The sequence below is a fragment of the Echinococcus granulosus genome, assembly GCF_000524195.1.
Source record: "Echinococcus granulosus chromosome Unknown EG_S00068, whole genome shotgun sequence".
Taxonomy (NCBI): Eukaryota; Metazoa; Platyhelminthes; class Cestoda; order Cyclophyllidea; family Taeniidae; genus Echinococcus; species Echinococcus granulosus.
In genome coordinates, this window is record NW_020170448.1 from 75,093 (window position 1) to 94,687 (window position 19,595).

The 19,595-nt window shown below is 42.3% G+C and overlaps 3 protein-coding genes across 3 annotated transcripts in view; 1 reads left to right on the plus strand and 2 right to left on the minus strand. All coding sequences in view use genetic code 11, as the record gives it.

Annotated features, from left to right (window-relative positions):
- Positions 1–1,418, plus strand: part of EGR_07006 (LAG1 longevity assurance) — a gene marked incomplete at both ends in the record, with an annotated part of 20,041 nt that extends 18,623 nt beyond the window's left edge. The window contains 3 exons of the mRNA XM_024496255.1: positions 885–1,043; positions 1,089–1,215; positions 1,277–1,418. Coding sequence (XP_024349282.1) covers positions 885–1,043; positions 1,089–1,215; positions 1,277–1,418 — 428 coding nt within the window. The remainder of the gene's footprint in view (positions 1–884; positions 1,044–1,088; positions 1,216–1,276) is intronic.
- Positions 1,419–3,287: 1,869 nt separating this feature from the next.
- Positions 3,288–9,807, minus strand: EGR_07007 (Cyclin-dependent kinase-like protein; the record flags this gene model as incomplete). Its single annotated transcript, XM_024496256.1, has 10 exons — positions 3,288–3,530; positions 4,702–5,097; positions 6,096–6,164; positions 6,485–6,567; positions 7,496–7,696; positions 8,035–8,125; positions 8,170–8,245; positions 8,399–8,520; positions 9,597–9,777; positions 9,800–9,807. The coding sequence occupies 10 exons, from the start codon at positions 9,805–9,807 to the stop codon at positions 3,288–3,290; spliced, it is 1,470 nt and encodes a 489-aa protein (XP_024349283.1).
- Positions 9,808–16,492: 6,685 nt separating this feature from the next.
- Positions 16,493–18,037, minus strand: EGR_07008 (Major facilitator superfamily domain-containing protein 8; the record flags this gene model as incomplete). Its single annotated transcript, XM_024496257.1, has 1 exon — positions 16,493–18,037. One exon carries the CDS (start codon positions 18,035–18,037, stop codon positions 16,493–16,495), a length of 1,545 nt encoding a protein of 514 aa, XP_024349284.1.
- Between the last annotated feature and the right edge of the window lie 1,558 nt (positions 18,038–19,595).

Sequence of the window (19,595 nt, forward strand, 5' to 3'; positions counted from 1 at the left end):
CAAATCGGTCAGTAAGGGAGGCGAAGAACAAGAAGATGTCGATAGTCCTCCAAGCTTATTGCCTTTCCTCTGTTATTTCACGACGTTGGGCTGCGACCTAGTAAATAGTAGCAGGGCGTCAGCTGGCCTGACTGGAAGGTCCCTTTATCACTGCAATCTCTAAAGTTGCCATTTCAATGTCTCCTCTAATCCAGAGCGACACATCTTTTGCCCCTATTATCATGATTTCAGAGCCATCCTGAACGCGATCTAACTTTGGGTGGTTTAACATCAGAACCACACTTTTTTCTAATACCGCATATCGGACCCCCTTCCACGTCCTTACAAGTTCGGATGAGCCAATGCAGCCAGCCGTACTGTAAGCCATATGAACTTTTGGGGTCGCTTGTTAATAGTAGGCCTGGTTTTTTGTCTGATTTCGACTAGGTCTGATGTTGTAAATTTAGCAACGCAGGAGTTGCTGTCATTTCTACGTTGGTCACCGCATTACGTGCATACGAAAGCAAGTGAAACGCAAGTCATCCATAACTGTACAACCCCCTAAAAAACCTTTGCAATTCTACCACCGCTTATGGCTTCTGCGGCGTTGTGTTTGTACGGCTCAAGATAAGAGTATTCTTTCAGTTTTTTTGACAAGAATATCAAGGGGTGTGTCGCTTTGCTTAAAAATGGAACTTTTCTACGGATACGTGTGGTGTCTGCGTGTGATAGCCGTGAAAACTAAATGGTTCTGGATCTGACGCAAATGGGGCTCCATATCATCTTCATACTTTAGGCGTCGTCCTTGAAGATCTATATGATTATTCTTTTGTTTCAGTAGTCAAAATGTCGTCCAGGTAGTTTGAAATTGCCTTTTGGCGTTAATTCCCTTCGTCTTGCCCAAGACTCATCGCCTCATCTCACGTGGATATGCGTGCGGGTACGGCTGGGGCAGACCGCAGGCACAATTGCTCATTGTGCATCTCATGCTGGTGACCGAAAGAACAAACAACAGTTGGGGTTGCAAACCACCTACACGAAAGATACACCTAAGAGGTGTGCAAGTAAGACTCCTCCTTTAGAGTCAGGACTGCTGATTTACCAATTAGATGAAAGAAAGTCCTATCCTCAGTCTTACAAGTGGGCCCAGGACTTCTTACTTCACACTGTCGCCAATCTGATTTCAGGGATGGATGGGAGGCAAAGAGGTAGGTTGGTAGGCAAGTGGGCAGACAGGTGGGTTCTGCCTCATTCTCATCTGCACTCCGCCTATTCTATTCCCCTCAATTCACCTCAGATGCGTCTCAGTTGTCATCTTTCTTGCCTCAAGCATTAGCCAATCACGTGGACACAGACAAAGTAGACTTGATATGAAAAATGCAACTGGTGAGATAAAGCCGGACGTGTCTGTGGCCAGGGATTGGGCTGTTCGCTTGTAGAGACAATTCGTTTCACAGCAAGTTTACCAACCAAAGAAAGCAATGTGAATTATTATAACGAACAAAATATTCCCATTTATTTCCTGTACTTTTAAAACTTCGTTTAGAACTAAAAAACGCACGATCTTATTTGGCTACCTTTCATCAATTCGGACTTGCGTACTTATTAAAGGGATGTCTGCTTTCGCTGTGAGGTAACATGGACGAAGACCAGACGATTTTTCACATCTTAAAGTAACGCAGCCTGAAAGAGTTGCAGCCGTTGAAATGGTTCGTATTCACGACAATACAAAGACACTGTAATACCGCCTTGTCAGCATGCAATGGTCACTGAGGGGTCGGCAAACGCATCTTCATCCCCCTTTTGGTGGAGGTCAGCAATTTACTTCAAATAACCTCCTTTAGGGCTTTATAACCATCGCAGCATGTTGTTGGGCTTCTTCTTCTGCCAAATACATCGCAGAAATCGGTACAATTTGACCTTGCGTCAAACAATGGCGGTAGAACCGTCATCTCCTCTAATCTGATTGCCCACCAATGTCTGTCCAATTTTTATCAAAAAATTACATTATTTACGCCGCTTTTGTACCTTCGATGAACTTATAAATATTCTGTCCTCAACTTGGATGTCGTTTCCTTGAGGGAAATTCCGAATGGGAGAGCTCTACCAGTAGTCTGCCTGGATATTCCCTACTTTGTGGCGTTTTACAAACATTCCGTGTGGAAATATTTCGAAATAGAGTCTATGCGCCGCTATGGGATGCCATACGCAAATTTGATTTGAATTATGTAAAATGAACAACAAGTTGGAGATTTTCGCCCGCTTTTTAATTAGTGTGACAAGCACTAATCGTGGTGACTTCATACTCTTTTGATTATGTTCTTATCGAAGCGGCGATTAACCTGCGTAGGTTGCACCTCTACTCTGGAGTGTGATCTTCGTCATGGGAGCCGCGATGATAGTACCTCGGCTCTCCTGTAAGACCTGATACAAAGGACAACCAGCCTGAATTCTGTGGCTGAATACTAGGCCTTAACATCACAGAAGAAGGAGATCTGCTGCAAGTAGGTGAATTAGTGGGAACTGACGAAAAGATTAGAACTGACACCTGCTTTTGGCAATCATCCCAATTCCTCATCTAGACAAATGTCGGTTAAGCCTTGCGTATGTGATTTTGGTGGAAATAGCCTCTTGTCCATGACATTTGTAGGTGGTTCGGTGTGCGGTAGCAGAGCAAAGTACATTCACAGGCCAGAAGTACTGCAAATGAATAATGTCATACTGGGTGATGACCCAGCATACTCTGTCAAGTACTAAACGCCATTTGGTATGACAAATTAGCCTGTAATCTGAATTCCAAAGAGGTGATTGAGTCAATCGCAACTTCGAAAAGCAATCGCTGCTCGAAGCCTGCATCCATCTGTTAGACAGTCAATGGGAGGTACCGAGAAGGCGAGGACCGTGAAAGACGTTGAAAGGTGGAAGGAACCTACGTGGTGATTGTACATTCAGTGTGCTAGATTTGATCTACATCTTGATGGCAGCGTTGCGTTCTTGTATTTTCTTTTGACAGCCCACTAAAGTGCCATGCGGTTTTAAGTAAAAGTGCCATCTGGAAGGTCCCACCTCGACCACCACAGATTTCGGAAAAAAAGTATTAATAAAATACTAATAATCATGAGGGAATAACTTCACAGATTTATTATCACCTCTAGTTTGTAGGGCAAAAGTATGGTTAAAGCTCAGATGGAGATGCTACAGAGACTAGGAGATGCGTGGTAGTACGTGGGTCCAAGAGGACAGTAATGATTAGGGAGAAGAAGTAAAAGAAAAGTGGACGTGATGAGGCGAGAAGAGTATGTCAGGTGTCAATGCTTTGGATCGGCACTCGGCGTGCGATGGGCTGTTGGCCAAGCGGGCGTCAGATGACCACTTCGCATTAGCACCGCCATATTGGTTGTCGTCGAGCCCTGGAAACGCCTCTGTGGTTGTGTAGAGAGTAAATCCAGCTGGATACCAGTCATGGCAGTATTTGGTGATGAATTATGGCTCTGATCACCGCTGGAACGCCGGTTCAGTTGTGCACAACTTCCACTGAGCCATGGAAATGTCTTTTAAGAATAGGAAAAAAAGCCCTTCAATATTTTACTGTGAGCAACACTTATTTGTGTTCCTGTAGACTCACAAGATACAAACAGCAAAAAATTTTAGAGAAGCGCAAAGGACGTGCAGCTTCACAAGTAGCCATTTAGTTGTTTAGAGGGACTATAATTTGGACGCGACAAACCTGACCGTATTCCACTAGCACAATCTATTTCTTCATTTCTACCGCTACTGGGAGCAGTATTTCTGAAGTGTATCATGTAGTTTTATAGTTTAATCATGGTATAAACTGTGAAGTCGGTTTTGTTACACGTGAATACTTCAGCGCCATTTATCCACACCCTCTACTCCGTTTCATTGAGTAAACAAAATTGCTTTCCCCTCTGATAAGAGTAAATGCGTTCCCTCCCTGCAGCAAATTTTTTTGTGGGACAAAAATTTGCCATCGAAACTTCCTAATTAATTATTTAATGCGGAGAATTGGTGTTTAATTTAAACCGGGACTTTCCTCTACTTTTGCAGTATTAAGTAGCGTGTCCGCATGTTTTGCTGGACGATCCGAAAGCGACCGTGACAATAAGCGCACAATTAAATTTCATTGCCGCTAGGGTGGCTTTACGCTCACTACGGCGCTGGGAGGCTCAGTCTCTTAGTTCAAGACATTTGGATGGCCGTATGTCAGTGACAGTATTCCTAGCCGATATGCCTGTGATCATTTACTGCATGGATGGAAACCCGGTCAACGTATAGCCTGTCAGTAGACAAAATTGTGCAAGAGACAATCATTGACACTCACTCACATCGCCACAAAGTTAACTAGCGCTGGCTACAAAGCGGTTCCTTACTTGTGAATGGCAGAGAGGTTTTAAATGATGTTCGGAATTGGAGAGAGTAATGGCAAACTAGGCCACGATTTTTCGGACCGCGTAAGTGCATACGACAAAACCTGGGTACACCATTTGTCCCAGCAACCTAAACAAGTGCCAAAAAACAATGAATGCACGCTGATTCACCACCACTGAAGGTGGTCGGCTAAAATGTAACATCTATTTGCGTTGAAATGGCTATACACTGGAGAATAAGTTTGGCATATAGCCGCGTGGAGGGATGTTGTAATTAATTTGTTTTCAAGTCGACACGAACGCAGTGGAAATGCTAGGGTTAAGCAATTCGACTTACCGTAGGTTGAAGCTTCATGGAGGTTTCCTTGTTCGCCAAAGAACACGTACTGCGGTCAAGTTTGCGTTGATCAGCTCTCACGAAGGTGTGATGCGTGGATGCGTTCTGGCCATGAGGCTCCGTCAAGTTGGACTGTGAAACTCCCGTCTGTCCAGTGGCCTTCTCATTTCTCCTAACCTTTCCACTTAGATTCTGCAATGACAACCCATCGAGACAGATTATAGCCGCTTCGGTATTTTTTGAAGAGGGTCGTTGAACAGATGCTTCATCAGGTACATCGATTTGCAAGGAGTGCTCCTTGGAGGAGGCGTCGGGGCTTCGGATCTTTTCAAAGTAGAGGAGTTGAAGAAGGGCGCTACAGGTGCTTCGACCGTTTGGATCCATCACAAGGCAAGACTGAAAGAAGAAGAAGAGGAAGAGAATCATAAGCCATTTTTCATTGACGGTATTGTTGTGTGTCGTAACAAATGTATGCGTCCGAATGCTGAAGAGTTTGTAAGTAGTATATATCGGAAAAGAAAATTGGCGAATTCACCCACTACAAATATATCTGACCAGCGTTTACATAATCAGTGGTCTCCTTTTTTGCCAATAAACAACTGTTTCATGCAGCTGCTTCCAAGGTAGTGTGGACTCATTCTACGGACGTACACTCTTGGAAACACTGTCTGCTTCATTTAAAGTCCGATCGACAGACATTTACTTTGCGGACAGAACGGCTGCTAAGGATGACTACAACCTCAGAAAATAGACCTATTTCTATTTTATAGAAGGTTCATTCTTCGTGCACAATTCTCCACCATTCTAGAACGCTTCGAATCTCGCAATCTCGTTCATGTCTAGATAGATACGTTACCTTACTAAAACCCAAGGCCAACCAAAATACTGAGTAGGTGAGAATTAGACCACTCCGCGTCGCCCATACTGGGGCAGTGGACGTGTACGCACATGCTGTCCACAGCTTACTCACATCCGGTGACAGTAATAAAGACATCAGCTTTGACATCTGTATCTCATTCATCACTGTAGTCGGAATCTCGACGAGATCCAAGCTTATGAAAGACCATGAACACTCATTCATAATACGCTGTTTGGTAAGACGTCAGAGAAGTCAGGACAATAGCCTTTTAAGATGGAATCTCCTTGCCGCTGTCACCGACGTGGTGTCTTATGTCTACTCTGCACCAGGATCTGTTTCCTATTGGGATAATGACAGTCTAGGGAACTAGAGGCTTTGCTGCAAGACTACGGCCAATCAAAGTGGATGGAAGCATCCTGTAGTTTCAACCCTCAGTTAGCAGATGTGTATACCCATGGATACGAGCTCGACAATTACTGACATCTGGAAGCAAAGTAAACCGCATTTCTGACATTTAACTGTTAAGTAAACTCACCCTTAATACCTCTAACTCAGCTGGCGTGATTTTTGGCCTCATTCCTTCGAACTTAACTTCCAGGGGCTCCTAAAAACGACAGAAAAGAAAATAGTTAAAGATAGACATCTTAGTAGTACGTTACTTCTGCTTGTCATGCGGTAGTTTGACACCATGACCAATGGACGTCTCCTGTTTTAAATGAAAGCACAGCCGATATGGACACTAATCTCGTCATGTTGGATGGCATTAATTTGTTTCTACTGGACAGTTTAAAATAGACCACATTTTTCTACTCTTGTCAAGTAACATAACGCCTAATTCGGTCAAGTTTGACTCAACTTCAGGGCATTACTTCAAAGTGGCAAGGGAATGAAAAAGCGCTGTATTTGTAGAGATACAAAACTTACAATGATTTGCGGTCGGGGTAGAACAACGCCAGTGAAATAACTATTGGTTAAAAACGTCTTTTGTTGCTGGGGTAGTAAATTCCCTGAAAAGAATTTGATAAAGGTACAGCATTAAATTATTTGTAATGCACTTGTTTTACGGTGTGACTAATTACTTGGACTCTGTAATTTTTCAGTTACTTCTTGGTGGAATAGCCGTCCGAAAGGACCTATAGCCTTTCTTCACGCTACTAACTATTAATGAGGCTCGATCAAGCTTCCATTCATCTTTTCAAACAAAACAGAAAAAGTTATGGGCGGTATTCTTCCCGAAGTACAATTCCCTCTTATATTATTTTTTGACCTTATCTTGCGGTTAGTTGGAGGGGGGCGCAAAAGGTGACGCTCAAGAACTGCTACTATTCCAGCCCTTGAATTTCCGTGGCTTTGACTTCCGTTTAAGGCGACATCGCTCTATACTCACATCTTAGCTTTTCTTACTCCCTTTGTTCGCCAATAATCTCCCTCCAAACTGATATTGTTGAAGGAGTCGCCTGGCGGTGAAAGTGTTTGAATACACCCAAACTTATTATCGTTTACCAAGCCTCAGAAACAACTATTCATAGATTTTTTAAAGAAAATCAAGGGTTGGTGACTAATCTGCAGAGAAAGTGACAATAAAAAGGAGGTTGGAATGAACAGGGGCCAATTTTGGACGTTTCTCCACCCCCCAATAACCGCGTATTCCGATGTAGAGTTAGTGAGAAATCTTGGGTTGGTTGGTATTTTCTATGGTGGCACTTAAAATGTCCCACCAAAACTCATCTTTGTTTAGGATTAGGTTAACACTATGACCCTTACCCCCTATAACGTAAGCATTGGGACTAACACCTCAAGAGATAGTAAAACTGGGGGAATTATGGTGAGAATATGGATGAGAAGAAAAGACTGCCTTCGAGTTATGGTAATACTGATGCAATAAGTGATTAGTGACACAGCAAAAGGACTTGGCAGTAGCAAAAAAAACCTCACCAAGATTTTTTGTGATAAGGTAGATTTGATCGAGATCCGACCGGCCCGGCCACAGTGGCAGACGTGTGAGCATCTCTGCAAAGACGCAGCCCACAGCCCAAATATCCACTGGAGGCCCATAATGCTTGTCCCCTACCAGAAGCTCCGGGGAACGATACCACCGTGTTGCCACGTAATCAGTGTAGGTGTCCCCCGCGTCAGCTGTTAGAAGGATAATCTATCATCATAATCATTCATTGTCAAATCACTAAACGGGAATGTCAGCTTGCTTTCTGTTACGCATTCGTACCGATCAAAGGGAAATGTAATCGCCTCATCAGATGGTGTTATAGGTGTGTCCATTCATTGCTATTCAGGGTGTGATTTATTTACAGTCAAACCCGTCTAATTGTCTTAAAAGTTATTTCCTAATTACATCTGTTTCACGTCCTCAAAGGGTCGTCTACAATAGGATTCGGAACGTATGCAGAGGAAAACATAAAACCACCTCAAAACCTCTTTAGATGGTGAATAAATTCACTGTAAAAGAGTTAACGTACCTATAAATCTAGCAAATCCGAAGTCGCATAATTTTACGTCCCCTTGTGCATTGATGAGAATATTTTCTGGCTTTATATCTCTGTGAATGCACTGAAATTAGTGTGAGGTGAAAGCAAAATATAACGGAAGCTCACGTTGGATTGATGACAAAAATTAATGCCCAGGAGAATTTGCCAAGTGATTCGCACGATTTTGTTTCTATCAATGCCACTGCAAAAGTAGTAAAGGGATTAGGAAAAAGCACCACTTAAAGCGGAATTTAAGCAGCATTTCCAGTCAGCCTCTAAAAGTGACTAATGGGGAGGTTTTTGAATTGTGTTTGAATGTGCATTGTTCAGGGCTTTAAATATATCAACCTCTTACTTTGGACCTTGACTGTCAAGTTCGTGAAGGAGGCTGTGGTCGATATACTGAAAGACCAGATGTAGTTTTTTTTTCCGTCGAAATACTTCTATCAAGTTCACCAAATTGGGATGTTTCAACCTCTGTAAATATAAAAGTAACCTATTAATTTTAGCTGGATGATAAAAAAGCCAAATCATACATAAGTAAAGCCCACTTCAACACTACCTACGGGATTGGCCCCAGGATGACATCAACTTGCCCCTGATTCCACCTTGACAGGAATAATTGCCATGAGAAGCAGACAACCAAACCTAATCACGCAGGTACGTCCGTTTCTGCGTGAGTAGTTTACCTCCAAGCAGTCTGCTCTATTACGCATGTGTTCGTGTGTTTGCCGATTGCTTAAAGAAATGCCCTTGTGGGAATGCAAAGGAGGAGAATGTTGTACTGTCTCCCATTGGTACAAATCTCCTCATGAATTCAGCTTTTGTGCCTGTGTAAGTCCCTAACTTTCTTGTAGGGCTAAAAATGACTTTCTTCCCACTGGTCGACCATTCCTTGTTGTTTATGAATGGAGAGGAGGTTAGGTTCACGCCTTTCAATTATATCTGGGCATTGGATAGACCTCAGTCCCAACTGTTTAAACCTCTGTTCACGGAAGTTTGCATTCGTAGCCTACCACATTCACGCAAAACAAGCATAGTCTGGTGAGCATAAGGCGCTGCCTTCTTAATAAGTGCTGGGTGGATGCTGAGCACATCACTCAGCAACAACAAATTATATTGTTTGCTTGACCAATGAATATTGGAATACGATAGTAAAAAAGCCATTTCTAATCAGAGGTCTATCAGTCTATGAAGATTAGCAACAAATTGTGAGTCTTTAAAGCTTCCCGCTTGTCACCACGGTTTTCCCTTCCCAATTGATGTAAAAGTCAATCAGTTAATTTCATCATTAGTGGCAAGTAGCTCTAGATTCTGTGCAAGACTAAAGAAACTCTCTTTCTGACTCTCATCTGTCCATCACCTAAACGATATGTGGCTCTGGACGATCCCTTTTCCCCAGCACGTACCACACCTCTCCACGCCACATAATGACAAATCTGACGGGAAATCAGCCTTTGGAGCCTTGGCACCAATATTAGATGAGGGAAGTAGGACGGAGCACAGCGCGAGTGTTACAAGCAAATATTATAACATAAGGCATATCCACATACCTTAAGCATCTTAATCTCTCGAAGGGCAATCTTCTTCACTAAGGGATCATCATCTGTGGCATTAAAACGCTTCACGGCCACCATATCACCAGTCTGTGTGTCTAGACATTTAAAAACCATACCATAGGCGCCCTCGCCAATCTTGGACAGCTTTTCGTACCGACTAAAGAGAAGATGATTGCTACAATTAAAAAAAGAATCACCTTGGCATAATTTTATACCGTAACTAGTTGCCATGGGGATAAGTAAAGAGATAAAAGTGGCGGGAATTTTACTACCTTTTTAGGCTTACCTACCATTTAATAATTCCTTTATTAGAAGGGCTCTTTTTTTTCTCACAACTCGCCTTATTTGGAATCCTATAATCGACAACTAAATAACCTCTCTGTTGACCAGATTTTCCCATTGTTTATTATTATCTACATCAGTAACTGTAAAAAAAATATAACCAAAGTTACTCTTGTTATTAATTGATTTGTACCCACATTTGAATGAATTAAAACATCATTATAAGAGAAGCAAATTGAAGTGGCATTGTCTACGCTCAAGTATAGTAAAGGTGCTATAAGGTTACTTAAGTTAATTCACTTTCTAGGTCGTTGACCTCTGAATTCATGACCTTTGCTTTGTGTCTGATTTGGAAGTGAATTATCTATGCCGCAATGTCTTGGTGATGGAGTCTGCCTAGGTGACTTCACTTGTGGCTCCAGGGGTAGGCTGTTATTTGTCACAGCAGTGGGCTCCATTCCTCCAAAGACGAACTCTACAGATCCGATAGAATGATGAGAAGAGGACGAGGAATTATTGAAACGTAAACATTTTTTAACACATGAGGAGGACAAAGCACCTAGTTCAAATGGGCAATAAGAGATTTTTAAAAGAAACGAGACTTGCGTTTAGAGAGGGAAATTAGAGGTATCTCTTAAGGATGCTCAATTAGGGAGGGAAAGTAATATTCCTCCTTTTGGTGCCTGACTGCTCCAGATCGGTCTACTGGAAGCTCGGCCAAAGCAGATTGGTTAAACATATTTTGTTCATCGCAATGGCATCTGTAGCCAGCCAATCACCTGAAGGGCGTCGCCTTAATTCCCCTGTTGTCATGACGACTACCTATGGCTACTGGCCTGTTCTCTATAAAGGAGTTCTGATGTTTTTTTTTTTCAACTTCAAGGCAGCTCTACTGCAAAAAGATTAACCCTTATTCGAAAACCTTTTGTTACCATACTCGCCTTTGATTGGATCCGGGAATGGATAACCTTAAAATAGGGTCTCGTTCAATGTGGAAAAGGCACATTTATCCTAATTTCCTCTTACGCTCTCATAATAACTACTTCTGTCGTCTATTAAAAGAGGCCAAGCTAGTAGATGATTTCTAAATTTCAAGGTCGTGCCAAAAATTGTTGAGATCTATTCATTATTAACACTAGAAATAGGCCTGTCATAACGTAGTCAAGTTGAAAAAGCAGATACTAGGTGGAACTCATTAAAGAGGCCAACAAATCATGGTGTTTGCAATATTTTGTAATTGTGCTCTATTTCGATATTAGCCAATGGTAGGGTTGCGCATCCATTGGATTATTCAATGAAAAGTTGGTTGGCTCAGGAAATGTTGGCCTACTTGTACCACAAAATGTGCTGTATTTTAGTTAAACTTTGTGTACACTGTGTCGTGACAACCTGGCACAACGACATTGCTGTTTGCAAAGGGTCTTTGTGTTAATGCTTACAATTTTTTGGTAGTAATGATGGACCCTTAGACCCCAGTTAATGAATATGATCCAACTTCTGGGAGTGCTGCAAAAACTTAAAAAAGGATGTTGGACCCTCATCTCATCGACTGTTCATAAATTTTTAACTATTTGATCCTCAAACTCTGAGACCTGAATTTGGGTTTTTACCTCTCCGTGTTGTAATAATAGAAATTATACTTAAATAATGTCAGTAAAAAGTGTTAAAAAATCTGTATTTTAAGACTAGTTTAAGAAATGCTGAATAAAGCTTAAAGATTGGAAAAGTTTACCCTTATTTCCATTCTTTAAAGATTTGTGTTTTTGTTGTTTTGCGCGGCACTTCGAAAAGCAAAAAAGTCATGCCAGTAAGCGTGGAGGACCATAACATTAGAAGTGTGACCTTCGGCAACCAAAGAACCCTCGAAGATAGGGCATTGTCTCTTTCCCTCTCCCTATCCCATCGTCAAGGATAAATTTCTCACGAATCGGTTGATCATGGATGAGTCTTTCCTATCAAGTTATTCTTTAATAGAGGATCCTCTATCTTGAACTCGACGCATAATCTGTGTGTTGTAAATTGCTCTACTACTGCCTACTGTAGCTTCTCCAAGTGTAACACGGCAACTAATTTAACAAGAAGCTAACTTATGAGTCCTTAAAAGTGAGTTAAACTTCCTACATAGAGTAGTTGAGGTAGGTACCACATCTTCGAAGTTTAACCTGCATTTGATGAGAAGGAAACACCTGACAGCACAACTGAGGGCACCGTACCAAGGGACTAACGCATTTTACTAGTGCCCTAAATTTACCCAAAACCATTTATTTGAACCACTTCCAAAGTGCTACAAACTTTTTCTCTCACCTACTGCTGGTGCAATTCTGCCACGTAGACGATGCCGGCCTTGAGATCCACCAATCGTCATTTCACCAGCGTTTTTTCTCTTTAGACAACTGTTTGTCGCCAAGTTAATAATCCACCGCCAAAGGTGTCATTTTTCACCCAAAAGATTACAAGATTTATGCAAGTCAAATGATTCATTTGGGCACGTGAGGCAAGTCAACAACACGCGTGCTGATTTTCAACTGATTTAATCAGATGCCAGTGGAAAGGTATCAACATCGCATGATTGCATTCAAAAGACCTCACTGCGACTCACATCGCTCCCGTCTTTTATCTCCCTATGCTGTGCGTGCAACCGAAACTGCTGGCGGTGGTTTTAAAGGGCGCCTTCGTTATTACCCTCCGATCGAGCCTTCATCTTCCATGAGCTTGGAAACAAGTTTTATGCACTCAGGATAGTAATTACTAGTAGTTTCTGCAGAACTCTGTGTTAGCCTTTTTGTCAATCTCTAGTAATAGGCTGCCCTTACGACTTTGTTTGTCAAAAGTTTAATATAGTATCCACAGCTAGGTGTGGTTGGATCCGTTAAAACCCCTATCTGAAGGGGTATTTAAAGGGGGCTGATTTTCGGCAACTATCTCTATATCTCCTCATGACGAAGCTATGTCAAACAGGGACGAATTAAAACCTCCTCGAAAAAAATGTCATGTGGCATTGCTCCAAGCGCTCACTGTAATGTTGCGATTTGTGTCTATCCTTCTATATCTCGAACCACTTTACTTTGAGACAGTCTAATTTCCAGAAGCTGCGCTACTCAAGGCTCTTGACTGCTTCTACTGCACAAATTAACGCTACTGGAATAGAGGGTAGCTCGCCACCACAATGTCAACTCCTTTCTATCTACTGTCTTGCGAATGGACAACTTAAGACAGCCTAGGCACTTTGATTATAGGGAGGAAGGGGAATTACTTACAGAGCACGAAAGAAGTCGTGTATTGAAATGACATTTTTCCTCAAATTGTTTATGTTACTATGGCAGAACTCTGGGCTTGACAACTTTGTGACATGGCGTCCCTTTTATTGACTAATAACCACTTTTATTCTCCTTTTTATATTTTTGAGGAATCATGAGTTCCTATCTTTTTGCTTCCACCACAAAAAGCGTTGATTTTATTAGGCAAATATGTAGAAACGGTTGTGTTTAGGCATTGGTACTGTCGTGTGAGAAAATTAAAAGTGGAAGTGCTTCCAATCCCTCTGCTATTAAAGACGCGTTACCGAGTGAATTTAATATCCCTCTTAACCAATGTGTAATACTATGCTTATAAATTCAAAAATACGCTCCCTTACTCTATGAAATGTAGCTAAATTAGTGAAAGCTTAAAGTTGGGGGCAACATTACCCCATCATCGACCGCCTTCTGTCCCACCGCCAATGTAATCTCTTCAACATGTGCATATCATCTATTCTTGTAATGTAAAGTAGCATGGACAGTTAGGCGACAAACAGATGTGGGTGCAGCTAGATTTGGTTGTTCGCTTCCAGAGGCAAGCCAAATTTACCCACGTGGAATTGGCAATGAGCTTGTTGGCCTATTAGGAAAGGACCATGGGTTATGAGTAGTATTGGTGACAATTCCAACAAAAGTTATTCCTATGCCTGTTTGATTTTCCTTTAGGAGGAAAATTCCGCTAATTTACAAGATAAAGTGTCTACATTCCAGAGAGGCATCACGAAATGATAAGTGCCAAATATTTGCGTGTAATCAGTAATTCCACCAATGAGGCAAACTCGTTTAACCATTTTGTTTACAGAACTTCGTTGTTTATAGCCATAACACAAACATTCCGAAAAACAAGATGAACAGGTAACACCTCACCCAATTCCGTACTTGACGATCTAGTCGACATATGTTAAAAAAATCACTAGACATTGCCATGAGGAGGCCCTATCAGACCATATGATACTAAGTTATTGGTTATTATTGATGATATTTTTTAATTTATTGGGTACTTACGTCCCTTTCATCATAGAAAGGGAGTGGGGCATTGGGTCAAGCAATGCAGCTTAGGGCTTCAGGTTATCGTAACAACAAATTCTGGCCTTTTATTGACTGGTTATAGGATCAAAACCGACTGCCATCCCAAAACACGAGATTTTAGGTTAAAACAGCAAAAAAATTGTGCATACTTATCTGGGACATTTAACTTATGCATTTCCATGATTTTAACGTAGCAGCACTTATTTTAGAGCTCTTACTGATTTCCTACACCCTTCAAACTCCTCTTGGCAAACGGACCAGATCCAAGGCCTCACATTCATTTTTCCCTGTCTATAGTAAAGCTTCCTCCATAATGGTATAGCTTATTATACCTACAAGGAGGACTTTGAGAGCAAGGGGTCCACTTGGATGAAGGGACTTTGTAGGTGCAACGGTGATTCTTGGCGGTCAAGTCAATCTTGGGTTCAGTACTTTAGTCAGTGTTGACGAAGGTGAGATCTCGAAGGAAGACCTATGATTTTACGCTGGACGCATCGATTTTCGTGACGATCTGGAGACATGTTGCTCTTCTTTTCCACTGCTATCTAAGGGTAGACTTTCATACGAAAATCAGTTGACATCCAGAATAGGTTTGCTGTTAAACATTGCCTATCTTTTAGCAGTATTTGCCAAGTCAATTGTCATCTGCTTTTTTTGCTTTGTTTAGGTCGCGACATTCAAGGCGTTTCGACTAAACCTGGGTTAGTAAAATAACCAACCCTCATGGCTTTAGATCTCAGGAAGAGGCATTGCGGCTGAACCAAAAGTAATAGCACAAAGCGCACAGGGAGCACGCCATCGCCAATCTTCACCTCACCGATTGCTATCATGTTTATGCCCATGGCCTCCCAGGCCTTCTCACGTCACCTCTAAAGCTTCTCTCACGCTGGTATACCACATATCATGTCTACGGACGCCTTGGTACATTACAGATTCGTAGCCAAGTAAACTCACATTATTGCATGTCTAAGAAACAAGCTTGGATGTTCACTGATTTGACTGCAAAGGCGTTGATGTATAATGCGTTGGACCCAGAGAATAGTCTCACCTTAATTCTGCTCAATCAGAAGATATGATCCACCGCACTTAGACAACAAAATTGGGGAGGATAAATAACACTGAAGCAAAGCTGATTTATGGGGCACTCACAGAATCGAATATACTACTTATAAATTGATAGCCACCTGAAACCCGCATATTTATAAAAAAAAAATGAAAAAAATTCAATAAATAATCAAATTGTCTTTCCACGTATATATGATGCCAAAACTTCTCCTCCCTCCACCCATTGACGTAGTAATAGTGACTTTAAGGTCAGACAGGACTGCGCCAGTCAGCTATTCCTCAAGGGATGACCGGACACGTTTCTCCAAAGCCAGGCGGCTAGCCCGTAGCTAGTAAATCTCTGCTGCATAGCTATGTTGCTTTTGCCTCTAGAATTTAGCTTTTTTGGACCTCTGTGTAAGCTACTGTCCGTACCCCTAAGTATCTGGTGTCTCAAGCACTGCCAAGGAATTCACTGAGGCCGATTGTAAAAAAGGGGTTGGAATGGCTCAGACCGTCATCTCAAGTGACGTTAGATTATTTTGCTACATAACCGTAACGTAAATGCGCAGTTTGACTGTTTGCTTCTGAGTCACATTGAAGCACCTCAGTGGAGTGAACCATAGAGAAGGTGACGCGGAGGTTGGCAGCGACTCAATGCAAGGGTGTTGCTGTCGTCAGATCAACTCACGGTAGTGTCAGTCTATTTAGGGCGAAAGCTAAACTTCCAACTGACATTCCTCGGTTTCGAATCACTGCGAAGGATAAATCCCACTCAGACGCGACATACCACTGGAGCAACGGCATCAACTACGTCTGTGTTCGTGAGATCGTATTGGGCATGCAAATCCCTACCTAAGAAATGCAAATCAGAGTAGACCCGATTGTCCCTGGACCCACTATCCATGCTCCCACTTATAATCATAAAACAAGCATCATCACATCCACTGGTGCCCTCACCAGCGTACACTACTGATTCACGGAGCAGGGCCATGCCAACGACCTACGCATCAACAACGCATGCGTACGCATTAATCCAACTGGGGATTTAAAAAGGCATAAAATCATAAAAGAGTAATGGCATTTCTCCTTAGTGCTGCAACGCTCAGAGATAAAATGAGTACAAAATTTTGACAATAGACATTCAGTTAATGTTAAGCAAGTTATGGATTTACAGGCAAGACATAGAGAGCAAGATGGAAGAAGACAGGCTGAGGTAACTATGTACACATGAAGTGGTCATACGCTGAGATGGGAATCAGAGGGCCGATTGGTGGTAGAAGGCCTTTCCAATGGTGTTTCCGAAGTTACTCGGAATTCAGAGAATCTGGACAGAAGCATAGTCAAAGGAATGAGGTTGAGGAGAAGCATGGACAAGAAGACCACAGACGGGTGAGCCTGCAGGCTACCACCTACAAAAGGTCCAACTAGGAAGGCCGCATTAATGACAGTGCGAAGGATGGTTTGAGCATGATCCAGTTGTGGTGAGGGAACAAACTTGGTGTAGAGAGACTCAGAGATGGCCAATGGAAAGGGCATTCCAATCACATGGACTCCAACACCAGTTACAACGAGAAATTTGCCCCACTCACCGAGGGAATCAAGGGTGAAGATAATCACTGTTAGATAAAGGTAGGAGGTGACGAGAAAACAAAGACCAATACAAATGAGTTTGCGATCCTCAATGCATTTGGACAAGAAATGCATGATACCGGAAACCAATATGACGAGGATACTCGCAGCGATGTATATGTAGCTCACCTCAACCGGACCCCAACCAAAAGCACGATTGGCCACGGGGGAAAGAACCGATTCTAATGCCATTACGGAGTAGTAAGAAACAAATGTGGTAGCGTAGAGCGTAAGAAAACAATATTGCCTGAATCCAGCGAAACGAACCTCAACCTTGTTGGTTGGTGTACTCTCATTTGGCTTAGTGGATGTGATCTGCGTGATCTTCGGAGCATCATCTGCAAAGGCACCTGATTTGTCGAGGTTGGGATAGAAAATCAAAATGAGAATGGAATGGAGAATCCACAAACAAGCCATAACAAGACCCGGACCATTGTACACATTAACCTCCATGTCAAAAATTTTCAAATTCAACCGTTCTAAGATGAGAGTAAATGCGGGTCCAAAGATTAGTCCAACTTGACGTGAGAGTAAGAGAACAATGATGAAGGGAGTTCGTTCATTAATTTCAGTCGAACGTGTGAGATCTGCATACATTGGAGGTTCACAACTAGCTCCAATCCCAGCTAACAAGCGTCCAGCGAAAACCGCCCAAGGCCCATGGGCACAAAGGTAAGCAAGATTTCCAAGTACCTCCAAAAGGTTCGCCACAAGAAGCAGGAACTTCACACTAATTCCATAGTGGCCAGCATAACCAAATAGAGGAGTGGCAATCAAAATTGAGAAACTAAATACTCCAAGAGTGCTTCCGTAAAACTCAGCTGCTGTGTCAGGGCCCCAGTATTTAATAAAGAATAGCCACATAGTTGGGATAATGATAGCCCTCTCGATATTGGTGAGTAGACCCCATGTGGAGGCTACAAGGGCAATGGGATATTTGGCTTTCCTCTGATTGGGTGGTGTCTTCTTACAACAACGGCCAGGCTCCGGACCTGTTGAACCCTCACGACGATGTCTTTGTAAAACCGTGTCATTAGAGGCGCCTTGTAAATTCAAAGGTCCAGTAGTACGAACTCGAATGTTATTATCTGATAAAATTGGTGAGGCAGTGGCATCAAAACCGCTCGGTAAAAGTGGAACAGTGTCAGACATATTCGCAGTCGACAGTGGGAGGCGAATAAAACTGCCTCGCGTAGCATGTTAGCCATCGATTGCTTGTCAGTTTGCAACTTCCCTATTGGTTAATGTCTAGCCAATCATGAAGCAGCCTACTAATATTTTCACGTGCACCCACGCGCACATCGTCGCAGTCGGCGTTGGTGATTTGCTGGTCGGTGTGTGTGTGCGTGTGAAGGTCGAACGAGGCGCGTAGTTCGGAAAACGGAGCCGCCTTCGCCAGTTCGCCTCTTTTTTGGTCGAATTGCTCCAAGGGAAACAATGATATATGGGGTTAAGCAAGTGAATTTATGGTACCTAGGATGCTGGAAGATTTACAATCAAATGCTAATGTTTGAAATAGTGGCAAAATGAGAATTGTAAAAATTTAGTGCAACTTAGGAGATAAAAGCAGAACCTGTGTTGGAGTCCTGGAAAGACACATTCATGTGTGCCCCCTGAGAATAGGTATCGGATTCATAGCTCTTTTTATGCTGGATGGATATGTTATAAAAGTAAGCAATTCTCTAAAAAACCAGGCAATCAATTGGAGAAAAACGAAAAAAATGGAGCGGTGATCATCGTCAGGAAGCAAAAACGCTTGAGCATCTGCTTAAATAGGCTCAGGAGGTTATACAGTCGTACTAATCAGACGGAGACCTGCCAATAAAATATCTGGTCTTTGAGCGGATATATCAACATGGGAAGAAGTTGTCTCAACGACTAGACCCACGTATTTTAATAAGATGCCCCCTGAACTTTATGTGAAGGGGAATGTTGAAGCTGTTGCGAAGGCCCAACATAGTTGAAATGATCCATTTCAGACAGGCATGGCGTTTCAGAAGAGGGGTCGTACATTTATGCGGTGTGGTAGAGTGAGAAGGGCGAATCCTCCTATCGAGCTTGGTTGATGAAGCACTAGTGACGAAGGAGCGGTAGCCACTTTAAGGTTAACTGCTGAAGTACAAAGAACCGCTATGTCGCAATCAATGTATGCTCATGATAGCAAGATTGTGGTAGCTCAAGTATTTAATCTTCCAGTTAAAGTTTATTCTGGGAAAAAAGCTTTTCAACAGTTCAAATTAAGGTAAGTAGTACGGTCATTTCATGCGAATTTTTAAGCTTTTTACTGAGCATGTTAAAGTAGAAAATTTATTACAACGCTTTGCTTAACTACCAAAATGCGTGTATCTGTTAAAAAAGTACTGTAAAATTTACCCAGGAATTATAGCTTCACATTAGCAAGGTTTGCAAGCGCTTTACCCACATCTGAGTAGACTACATCACTTTACCTTTAGATAAATAAGTAATTTAACCCGCATGAGGCACGGCCTGTCCTCGCTAATGTAGATACACGATATCTTGATAATTCTGCACCGCCCCGAGTCCGTTCTGAAGTCAAAATCATCCAAAGTACTGTGAAAAATATTACTAGTATACAGAAGGCCTGGAAGGCCATTAACCAGGGTGAAGGCCGCATCTATTAGCGCTACTTGAGGGACTGCGCAACCAAGGAAACAGGAAAGTCACTGTAGATTTTGATGATGATTTCAAG